At 42.5% G+C, this 12,326-nt stretch overlaps 1 protein-coding gene across 1 annotated transcript in view; it reads left to right on the plus strand.

Moving 5' to 3' along the window:
* LOC126155223 (GATA-binding factor A-like) overlaps positions 1–12,326 on the plus strand; it is an 84,246-nt gene that overhangs the window by 54,677 nt on the left and 17,243 nt on the right. Inside the window, exon 5 of the mRNA XM_049916215.1 lies at positions 1,450–1,804. Coding sequence (XP_049772172.1) covers positions 1,450–1,804 — 355 coding nt within the window. The remainder of the gene's footprint in view (positions 1–1,449; positions 1,805–12,326) is intronic.

Raw genomic sequence — 12,326 nt, forward strand, 5'->3', positions numbered from 1 at the left:
CTTCTCGCAGCACAATAAATAACTTTCTAGTCAGTTTACCATACAGATTAACAGTTGGCATAATCGTAGACGAATACTTTGCCGACTGAAGTGGCCGAGCGGTTCTAGGCGCTTCAGTCTGGAACCGCGCGACCACTACGGTCGCTGGTTCAAATCCTGCCTCGGGCATGGATGTGTGTGATGTCCTTAGGTTAGTTAGGTTTAAGTAGTTGTAAGTTCTAGGGGACTGATGACCTCAGAAGTTAAGTCCCATAGCGCTCAGAGCCGTATACGAATACTTTAAGGCATTGATGTTGGTCGATCTTGATGCAACTAGTTTGGTACCTACAGGATTCCTTTCATATGCATTTCCCTTTCAAATCCTGATTGGTGGGACTTGAAAAATTCCTTATTGAACGGTGGGATAACTTTGTTTATCTCACTATATATTTTCGGACCGATTCTGCAGTTCGCTGTACATCGTGAAGTTGACACTTTGTTTGAAATTTCGTTATCTTATATCTTCCAATTCTTTAGTACTGTTTGAAGTTACGAACCCATACGCTGCTTCCACTGAAATCATTGTAATCTATGTCTCGTGCAGTTTGATGTGTATAACGTAGGAGGCCACTACCACTACCATGCATATGCTGTAAATTGTATCGAGACTCATTGAAACGTGCAATCTCTGGTTTTTGTAACAAATGCGCCTTCTCCTTCCTCGAATATCCATAATTTTACTTATGCACTACACGGTCATTTGCTGCTGACTTATTCGAGGTCTGTTCATTTTTTATTTTTTTACTGCACTGGGACGATCTTCCATGTACGTAATTATGTTTGATACCAGCTTCTTGGACAACGATTGTCCTTTACTATAAGTTAGACTAGAGATGGCACTTGTGGCTCCCTACCCAGCACGGATGTGACTGTTTCAGTATCACTTTCACTTGTTTAGCATGTATCGTCATCATTGTAGGTCTCATGTACGTTATACATGTGAAGCGTATGTAACACCACACATTCCACTGACTCATTGTGCAGGAACATTACTATTTCATCTGCCACTTCTTTCTGCTTTTCTTTGGATTCCTTTTGACAAAATGTCAACATTGCAGACTGTTGTTGTGGATATAATGCAGCGTTTGCTTTGTTTGTCGTTTCCATTGCTCTCCTTTGGATCAACACCACTAACACTGTAGCACTGTCGTGAGTTACTCGTCGACTGAGCAGTTCAACTGCGCTCCATAGCCTCATGCTGTGCTCACCATTACATACCTCCAGTTCCGCCCCCCTCTTACCATTACTAGCCAATATTGTGGCTGCACGTTAGGCAACATGTGGGGCATCGAATGTCATAAAGATCGTTGGAATTCTGTGACCTCGCACACGAGGTGTTCCTCGTTTGATACCTTTGGTGCAGTGGCGATCTCCAGAGAGTGAGCGTGCTGAATTCGCGCGTGTTTGCAGACGGCGACGCGGCGCCTGGGCCTGTGCTGCACCAACTGCGGCACGCGCACCACCACGCTGTGGCGGCGCAACAACGACGGCGAGCCGGTGTGCAACGCTTGCGGCCTCTACTTCAAGCTGCACGGCGTCAACCGGCCGCTCGCCATGCGCAAGGACGGCATCCAGACGCGCAAGCGCAAGCCCAAGAAGCCCGCCTCCGGCGCCGCCGCCGCAGCCGCAGCCACCGCCTCCGCCGGCGCCGCCCCCAGCGCCGGCTCCACCCCCGCGTCGACAACCTCCGCCTCCGCCGCTGCCGCGACCGCCTCCTCGCCGCAGCAGCCAGTTTCCTCTTCCGGCGGGGAATCGCCTGTATCAGGTGAGACTACATTCCACTGGTTAACGCTTCTTGTCGATCTCTGGCTGCAGGGAACACTTGTATTCTAAAATATTCTATAGGTTTGCGGTTACTTAATTTCATCCATCATTGTTAGTGCAACCATACCCATATACTGTGTATACAGGGTTATTACAAATGATTGAAGCGATTTCACAGCTCTACAATAACTTTATTATTTGAGATATTTTCACAATGCTTTGCACACACATACAAAAACTCAAAAAGTTTTTTTAGGCATTCACAAATGTTCGATATGTGCCCCTTTAGTGATTCGGCAGACATCAAGCCGGTAATCAAGTTCCTCCCACACTCGGCGCAGCATGTCCCCATCAATGAGTTCGAAAGCATCGTTGATGCGAGCTCGCAGTTCTGGCACGTTTCTTGGTAGAGGAGGTTTAAACACTGAATCTTTCACATAACCCCACAGAAAGAAATCGCATGGGGTTAAATCGGGAGAGCGTGGAGGCCATGACATGAATTGCTGATCATGATCTCCCCCACGACCGATCCATCGGTTTTCCAATCTCCTGTTTAAGAAATGCCGAACATCATGATGGAAGTGCGGTGGAGCACCATCCTGTTGAAAGATGAAGTCGGCGCTGTCGGTCTCCAGTTGTGGCATGAGCCAATTTTCCAGCATGTCCAGATACACGTGTCCTGTAACGTTTTTCTCGCAGAAGAAAAAACGAGCCGTAAACTTTAAACCGTGAGATTGCACAAAACATGTTAACTTTTGGTGAATTGCGAATTTGCTGCACGAATGTGTGAGGATTCTCTACCGTCCAGATTCGCACATTGTGTCTGTTCACTTCACCAGTAAGAGAAAATGTTGCTTCATCACTGAAAACAAGTTTCGCACTGAACGCATCCTCTTCCACGAGCTGTTGCAACCGCGCCGAAAATTCAAAGCGTTTGACTCTGTCATCGGGTGTCAGGGCTTGTAGCAATTGTAAACTGTAAGGCTTCTGCTTTAGCGTTTTCCGTAAGATTTTCCAAACCGTCGGCTGTGGTACGATAAGCTCCCTGCTTGCTTTATTCGTCGACTTCCGCAGGCTACGCGTGAAACTTGCCCGCACGCGTTCAACCGTTTCTTCGCTCACTGCAGGCCGACCCGTTGATTTCCCCTTACAGAGGCATCCAGAAGCTTTAAACTGCGCATACCATCGCCGAATGGAGTTAGCAGTTGATGGATCTTTGTTGAACTTCGTCCTGAAGTGTCGTTGCACTGTTATGACTGACAGATGTGAGTGCATTTCAAGCACGACACGCTTTCTCGGCTCCTGTCGCCATTTTGTCTCACTGCGCTCTGGCGGCAGAAACCTGAAGTGCGGCTTCAGCTGAACAAAACTTTATGAGTTTTTCTATGTATCTGTAGTGTGTCGTGACCATATGTCAATGAATGGAGCTACAGTGAATTTATGAAATCGCTTCAATCATTTGTAATAGCCCTGTATATTTATAAAATCGAAGTCCATAGCCGACTTTTCTGCCTGCACGTGAAGGCTAATTTCTGGATCCATGTGGGAATTTTGATACGCTGCTCACTAATAGACTGATTCACGTGGAAGATTTGTGTATTTGATTGCCTTAACAGTCTGTCAACGGTGGGGTAACTTTTCGATTCCGCGACTGTAGAAATCACATGGTTTTGAGGCGAAGAACTCGTCGAGACATATTCGGAGAGCATTTTCATCCGAAAAGGAAGTTCCTTGGAGGTTGTTCGATAGATATCGGGAAAGGTGAAACTCTGAGAGCGCAAAATCAAGTCAATAAGGTGAGTGCGGAATGACTTCCCAACCCATCTCCTGTATTGTGTCTTTTGTCAGTTAGAAGAATGCGGGAGGGCGTTACCGTTGAGCAGCATCACTTCACGCAGTCTTCCTGGTCGTTAATTTTAGGCTGCGTCTGCAAGACGTCTCAGTTGTTGACAATAAATGTCAGCAGTGGGGCTTGCATCTCGTGGAAGCACACGGTTGCTGTGCGACGAGATCCATAACATTATCTTATGTCGATGCTCGCAGGTCTGTAAGGACTCAACTGCTCCTTTCTCTTCCTTATATTAGCACAAAGACACCATTTATCGTCACCAGCAACGATACAGGATAGGAATGGGCAGTGTTATTCGCGACCCAATTGATGACGGGCAAGCAGAGATGCATATACGGCCACTTGCTGATTTTTGTGGTTTGACTTAAAGCATGCGGTACCCACAAACCCGATTTTTGAACCTTCCCCGCTGCATGCGAAACTCGCACAGTGGTGGAAAGATCACAGTTCAGCACATTCGCCAGTTTTCGAGTACACTAACGTTGATCTTTGTGGATTAACGTGTTTAAACGATTTTCATCAAACCCCGAAGGTCTTCCTGAACGTGGAGAGTCACTAATATCAAAACGATCATTCTTAAATTGAAAAAACCACCGTCAACCCCGCGTTCTGTCCAATGGCACTATTCCCACACGCGGCGCCAATTTTTCTGGCTGCTTCCGCTACTGTCATCCCTCTACTACATGAATATCTGAAATGTTCCGATTTCTCTACTTGGCACTCAATTTTCTAGAGCCCACAGCTCCACTCACTATCTCCAAAAGACAAAATGACACTACGTGAGCTGAAATAGCAAAAGTGAACCATAAATAAAAATGACAATCGACAAATAAACCCATAGCAACCGAAATATCAGCAGGCATAGCAAAAATCTACGACCTTTTGCACCAACCTAATATATTACTAGGGGAGAGTCTTATATCTTGGAACACTTTTCAGGCTTTCGCCTCTAGCCATCTCTACAATACAAGTATAATATATTTTCTTCTTCCATTTTTAATTTAACCATTCACTGTGCTGCAGTCTTTTTCTGAAATTACAATAGTTACTCTGGAAAAGTAAGGTTTTTCCAAATATGGAAAGATGGTCCAAGATTATACAGTATACGATGGTTTATGTATAAAAAATCGCAATGAAGTAGTGAATTTTCACTGCTACAACGCACCGACAGCCACCTAGGGCTTAAGTAATGAAAACAAATAAAATACTTTCACCTCTGTAAGATGTAGATTCCTCTGGTCGTTTTTTCCAGCGGTTAGTTTTTACGTGCAGTTCCATAAGTAGGTCTAAAAATAGCGTGTACATTAATTTTAACACTAAATATATATAAAAGCTCTGTAAACTGACTCGTTGACTTTATTTTAAGAAATCTATATAAAAATTTACTTACCACAATGTGAAAACAGTTTTAGGAACTTTATCACGCAATAAAGGTATGAGCTGATTTAGGTCACAATAATGTATATTGCAGAAGCGAAGCAATGTGTTCCAGCAACTGTAGTAATCCCACGACAAACAGAAACTGATTATTGAAACAGTTTTCATATAACTGGTGCAATGTACTACCACAAGATGTCAAGCATACGCAGACATGTATAACGTGTTCCCAAAGGTTTTGGATACCCTTAAATTGGTGGTAGAAATGCTCCCCAAGGACCACGAACGGCAGATTAATCTGTAGTAAATATACTTCACAACCCCCTTCCAACAACTACTTTGGTGATAACCATAGTTCCCAAGAACCATTAAAATACCGTTGTTTGGTGGGATATATACTTATCACCCTGAAGGCAATATTTCACAACAAACAGAAACTACATGTGGTGCAGCGGGCTGTTACTAAATGCCACGAGCGTACAAAAGTGGTAACACATATACCGGTAAACGCTGTAAAGAAATACATTTAGTGGGAAGTATATCCCACAGCCCGCGGAAGAGTTAAATAAGTAATGCCAGTATAAACGAGTTATGCTATTTCTGTTATTCTCAAATTGCAGTTCATGTCTAACATTCTTGTAAAAGCGATCTATGGACAGATAAAATGGTCGTGTTACTACTGCTACCACCGCTCTTACAAGGGTAATCCCAAAAGTAAGGTCTCCTATTTTTTTTTTTTTTTACAAGTAGAGAACTCTGTTTGTGTGGCAGTTGGTCACACTGTTATGAAGAGTGCTTCACGCGCTGTGTGTAAACATGCGCACGCCGCGCTGAGGTGCTCAGTCTTGGCTTGGCAGCCGTTGAGAATGGAGATCCCGTTGGATGTTACCGCTAAGTGCGAATTGCGCGCAGTTATTCGGTTTTTGAACGCAAAGGGCACTGAGCCGATTGAAATCCATCGCCAATTGACGGAAGTGTATGGTGAGTCGTGCATGGATGTCAAAAATGTTCGTAAGTGGTGTAGAGAGTTTGCAGCTGGTCGGGCCGAAATTCACGACTAACAAAGGAGCGGGAGACCGTCAGTTTCTGAGGAGACAGTGTTGAAGGTTGAGCAAAGCATGCGTGAAGATCGTCGGGTCACCCTGGACGATATCTGCACGTTGGTTCCTGAGGTTTCCCGGAGCACCACTCACAGAATTTCAACGGAAACATTGAACTACCGGAAGGTGTGCACAAGATGGGTGCCACGCATGCTGACTGAGGACCACATGTGGCAACGAGCTGATGCTGTACATTTGAGACCAAGCAGCAATCACGCCAGTGGCGGCATGCTTCTTCGCCAAAGCCGCGGAAATTCAAACAAACATAGTGTGCCGGTAGTCATGACAATCGTTCTTTGCGATCGGAAAGGGGTATTGATGGTCGACTTTATGCCCACTGGGACCACAATTAACGCTGACAGGTACTGTGAGACTCTGAAAAAATCCAAACGGGCAATTCATAAACGGAGAAGAAGAATGTTGACCAAGGGCGTACGCATTCTCCATGACAACGCTCGCCCACACATCGCTAGGCAGACCCTTGTTCTCCTACAACAGTTTCAGTGGAACATAATCACCCACCCATCGTATAGTCCTGACTTGCCGCCCAGTGACTATCGCTTGTTCCCTAGATTAAAAGAATATTTGATCGGAAAGCGATTCAGCTCCGACGACGAGATGAAAGAAGAGGTTCATAACTATCTGAACAACATGGTGGAGAGCTGGTATGAGATGGGCATACAAAAACTGCCAGAGCGTCTACAAAAATGCATCGACAGAAATGGTGACTATGTCGAAAAATAGCTAAATGTTCAAGCTGTAAACTGATGCAAATCCTTGTAGAAATAAACAGTTGTATGTACTTACAAAAAATAGGAGACCTTACTTTTGGAATTACCCTCGTACTACTAGCACTCGGTTGATCGTCCGTCAAGACTGCACTTGTGTGACAGTATGGAAGGAAGGTAGAGGAAGCGCCGAGTATAACAAATTACGAGAATCGGCGAAACTCGTGGTCAGTGAAAGCTTACGACGTGGTTTTAGATTGCGAACTGCAATATTTGACACTTGTGAGACACTTAGCCCTTCAGAGAGATAATGACACAATAACACGTCTCTTGCGTACTTCCACTCTGATAACTGCCACAGTCTCCGACGTCGAGCAGGCGAAACATCACTCAGTTTTTACGAGTCGTTTACTACTTGTTAGCGGATCTACAAGCGACTGCTCTGTAGTTTTATGGGCACCTTTAGATTATATCAAGACTGGTCATCGAGTTCTATTCCTTATGCAAATGCTCGCCAAAGCCCGCAAACACACACACGTTGATTTCCTCTCACAAACGTACGGCGGAGAGAATAGGAGACTGCCTACAAGGATGCTAGTTATGAGTTTTACATGTCAGACGGTGAAAGCAGAACTACTACTTCAGATGTGCTTGGTACGGTGCCCACAGACATAAACGTAAATAATGTCACTGAAAACTGTAATAAAGGTCAAATAGTTATTACATCAAAACTACTTTTTATTGGAGTTCTTTTATATTAATCAAGGGTTTTAAATAATTACATAATTACACAGTTTCTACAACTTACAAATTAATGTCACAGAACTAATTTACGCACAGTATCATCATGCAAAGCACTGAGCTTACTGATTATGGACCTTCTCTACTCTTGCATCCATGCGTTTTTAATTTAAAGATTTTTAGTCTTATTCCATTGTTTTAACTTTTGTGGAAGTTATTTAACTAGCGGTGAACTATAGACGGAAACAGGCTTATGTAAAGAAGACACACTGAACAAACTTTGTATTAGTATGTCAGAATCCGACTATGATGTCGCTACAGGATCTATTGTCCATTACTAGAAATCTTTTCCATTTTTTATTTTGGTTAAAAGAAAAGTGACACTTTCCACAAATTTTTACCCATATTCACAATATTCTGGACAGTGCACTTGACAACCTACAAAGATTTGTTAGTGGTATTTTTAACGTTTTCGATCATAAACGTTTAAGTACTTGTATGTGATTTATTTATGTTGACAATCAGGCGGAGTCTGCATTTGCACTATTCTCTACACATGATCTAATTATTGATCCATTTTTCTAGTAAGCCATAATAATGCTTTCCACTCCCTTTCCTTACTTCCCACTAAGGAATTTTTTCCAAGAAAATGAGTCATAATAACAGTATCAGTTTCTCCAAATTGCTAGAAAATGGATTAATAAAATGATTTGTGTTTTACTGTTATTGTTTTGTGGCGTTCGTACATTTAATCAGTGTTTCCCTACCTTTTTTTTTAAAGTGAAGGAAGAACAGTGCCTAAAATCTTGACGCCGTATTCTGGAGTAAGAGCATTAAGATCATCGTCCGTGATATGTAAATTAGAGACGTTATGAATACCGGACTATTCCGTTAAGAAAACCGAAATATCGTCAGTTACTTCACTTCATATGAATGATGGAGAAGTTTCTTCAACATGGCCAATCCTTGATCTCATATTCAGTAAAAACAACTTTTCAAGACTAATGCTCCTCTACTGAAGCTTTATGTATTTCCCCAAACACTAACCTTTATTATTCCTTCCTTCGTAGGACGATGGACGTTGCTAGAAACACTCGCTATTTGTCATATGAAATTTGCACAATTTCTTAAGCGAAACACATTCCTAATTACTTTCTCATGGTCTTGGTTCACAGTCGAGTAGAATTTTTTAAAAGACATTATATTCGCCGTTGACTGAATAAATTGTTTATTTCACAATTTCAGTTTCGGTCTTTGGTCCATTTCCAAGTGGTACTGCAGAAGATTTTGCTTTTCATTTCCTGATGTACAGGTCTTCACACTTGTTTGATGTTACTGCATTTCTACAGTGAAAAGGCTTATTTTAGACGATGACATGTATGCAGCTCAGAGGATTTTAAACTATGAGATGTGCTGAAGCAAAATCTTTTGCAGTAAAACTTGAAAATGGCCCAAAAGCCGAAATGGCAATTCCGAAATAAACAATTTCTACTGTCAACGGTGAATATGGTGTCCTTTAGAAAACATTCCTAATCCTTTGTTGAGCGACAGTTATCTTGTTTTTCGAATTCGGTTATTTTCGCAACTGATACAGCTGATATTCTGCTTATGATTTCAATATTTTTTTCACATTCTTCACAGACAGCCTTTCAAACTCTAGCACGCTGGTTCTCCGAACGTCTGCATATCGGGGTTAATGATACGGACCAGTAATTAAATGGATTACTTCTACTACCTTTCTTGAAGATTGGTGTGACCAGTGCAACTTTCCAGTCTTTGGGTGCGGATCTTTCGTAGAGCGAACGGTTGTATATGATTGTTAAGTATGGAGTCAATGCATCAGCATACTCTGAAAGGAACCCAATTGGCATACTGTCTGGACCAGAAGACTTGCTTTTATTAAGTGATTTAAATTGCTTCACTACTCCGAGGATATTTACTTCTACGTTACTCATGTTGGCAGCTGTTCTTGATTCTAATTCCGGAATATTCACTTCGTCTTCTTTTGGGAAGGCATTTTGGAAGGCTGTGTGTAGTGACTCTGCTTTGGCAGCACTGTCTTCGATAGTGTCTCCATTGCTATCGCGCAGAGAAGGCATTGACCGTTTCTTGCCGCTAACATACTTCTCATACGACCAGAATCTCTTTGGATTTTCTGCCAGGTTTCCAGACAAGGTTTCGTTGTGGAAACCATCTCGTATTGAAGTCCGCTCTAAATTTCGAGCTTCTGTAAAAGATCGTAAGTCTTGGGGATTTTGCGTCTGTTTAAATTTGGCATGTCTGTTTTGTTGTTTCTGCAACAGTGTTCTGACCCGTTTTGTGTGCCAAGGAGGATCAGCTCCGTCGTTTGTTAATGTATTTGGTATAAATCTCTCAATTACTTCCGATACTATTTCTTTGAATTCAAGCCACGTCTGGTCTACACTTATATTATTAATTTGTAAGGAGTGGAGATTGTCTCTCAGGAAGGCGTCAAGTGACTTTTTACCTGCTTTTTTGAATAGGTATATTTTCGTTTATTTTTGGAGGATTTGGGGATTACAATATTCATTCTCGCCAGGGCAACCATATGTTCACTAATCTCTGTATCCGTTTTCATGCTCGTTATTAGCTCATGATTATCTGTTGCTAAGAGGTCAAGCGTGTTTTCGAAACCGTTTACTACTCGCGTGGATTAATGAACTAACTGTTCAAAATAATTTTCAGAGAATGCGTTTAGCACAATTTCGGATGATGTTCTATGCGTACCTCCGGAATGAAACATGTATTTTCGGCAACATATCGAGGGTAAATTAAAGTCACCACCAACTATAATCGTATGAGTCGGGTACGTGTTTAAAATCAAACTCAAGTTTTCTTTGAACCTTTCAGCAACTGTATCATCTGAATTGGAATGTCGGTAAAAGGATCCAATTATTATTTTATTCCGGTTGCCGACAATGACCTGTGCCCATACTAACTCACAGGAACTATCTACTTCAATCAAGTGAACAAGTTAAACTACTTCTAACAGCAACAAACACGCCACCGCCAACCGTTTTTAGCCTATCCTTTCGGAACACCGTTAGGTTCTTCGCAAAAATTTCGGCTGAGCTTATATCCGGTTTTAGCCAGCATTCAGTACCTATAACGATTTGAGCATCAGTGCTTTCTATTAGCGCTTGGAGCTCTGGTACTTTTTCAACGCAGCTACTACAATTTACAACTGTTATGCCGATGGTTCCTGTATCTACGTTCTTCCTGTGTTCGGCACCCTTTGTGACTGAAGCCCTTCTTGTGTTTTCCCGAGACCCTCTAACCTAAAAATCCGCGCAGTTCACGCCACACATCCCCTGCTACCCGTGTAGGCGCCTCCTGCGTATAGTGGACACCTGACCCAACCACTCTTCGGCGCAAGTCGAGGAATCTGCAGCCTACACGGTCGCAGAGCCGTCTGAGCCTCCGATTCACACCCTCCACTCGGCTCTGTGCCAGAGGTCCGCAATTGGTCCTGTCAACTATGCTGCACAAGGTCAGCTCTGCTTTCATCTTGCAAACAAGACTGGCAGCCTTTACCACTTCTGTTTGCCGCTCGAAACCAGAGAGAATCTCTTCTGATCCAAAGTGACACATCATAAGTACCGAAGTGAGCAACCACCTGCAGTTGGCTGCAGCCTGTGCATCTGGGAGGACCCATTCCACATCTGGAATGACTCCACCTGACATGGACACGGAATGATTTGAATTTTGTTTTCCAGCTGGACTTAGTGTCTTGCCTTGATTCCAACCGACAAGCAACGATTGTGCACATTCTGCGCTACGTACTTTTCTAGTTCATGGTGCCACTCGGAGCCAGTAGATCACAGCACATATATATGAGTTTTGTGGATATCAGTAGCTAATGATTACGTTGAACTGAGATGCTGCGGCGATCTACTGGCTGTGGTTGTTTGAAAAGGAGAATAGACAATTAGTAGAAACCTCGTATCTGAGCATCATATTATGATTTTTACTTGGAGTTTTGTGCAGATTAGGTGTTTACGACATAAATTTAGTGCTGAATGAACGCAATTCTGCCGTCGATCTATCATGAATTAAGTAAATTTTTATGAGAAAGACCATTACCTTTGTTATATGCAGCTTTAACGGAAGATTAGATTCCTTCTTCAATAGAGAATTTTGATTTGGGTTGCGTTTCGACAATGTTTGCCTGTACTTCATAGATCTTTCAGTTGTCAGGTGCCAGTCTCTGTATAAAAAGCAGTGCCACGGAAACCAGGGAGCGAAAAGGATCATTATGGATTTTCTTAAATTTAGTGTGTCTCTGGGAGATGTATTTTTCCTTGAGCAAACAGAAAGAGGAGGGCAGAAGAATGTGAGACAGTGTCGGAAGATGAGTTAGGCACCTCCGAAAAGAAAAATATCTACAACCTTCATTCAAAATATTTTTCTGAGCAGTGTTTTAACATTTACGAAACAAACGATAAAAACTCACCATAAAACATTTAACAGATGTCACAATGATAATTAAAGTTATTTAATACTTAAAGAAATTTTTGAAGTTGCACACACACACGGTTTTTTGAATAAGAGAACCACCTTTAACAAAACAGTGAATAGAAAAATTATTGGCAGTATTAATCACAGGTGAAAGACCTGAAACATATACGTTAGAGCAAGGTGACCAGATCCCTCTATGCCCAGACATCATTCGTTCCTTCGTTCATTTAGATTAGGAATTTTAGAATA

The sequence above is a fragment of the Schistocerca cancellata genome, chromosome 2, assembly GCF_023864275.1.
Source record: "Schistocerca cancellata isolate TAMUIC-IGC-003103 chromosome 2, iqSchCanc2.1, whole genome shotgun sequence".
NCBI classification, from domain to species: domain Eukaryota; kingdom Metazoa; phylum Arthropoda; class Insecta; order Orthoptera; family Acrididae; genus Schistocerca; species Schistocerca cancellata.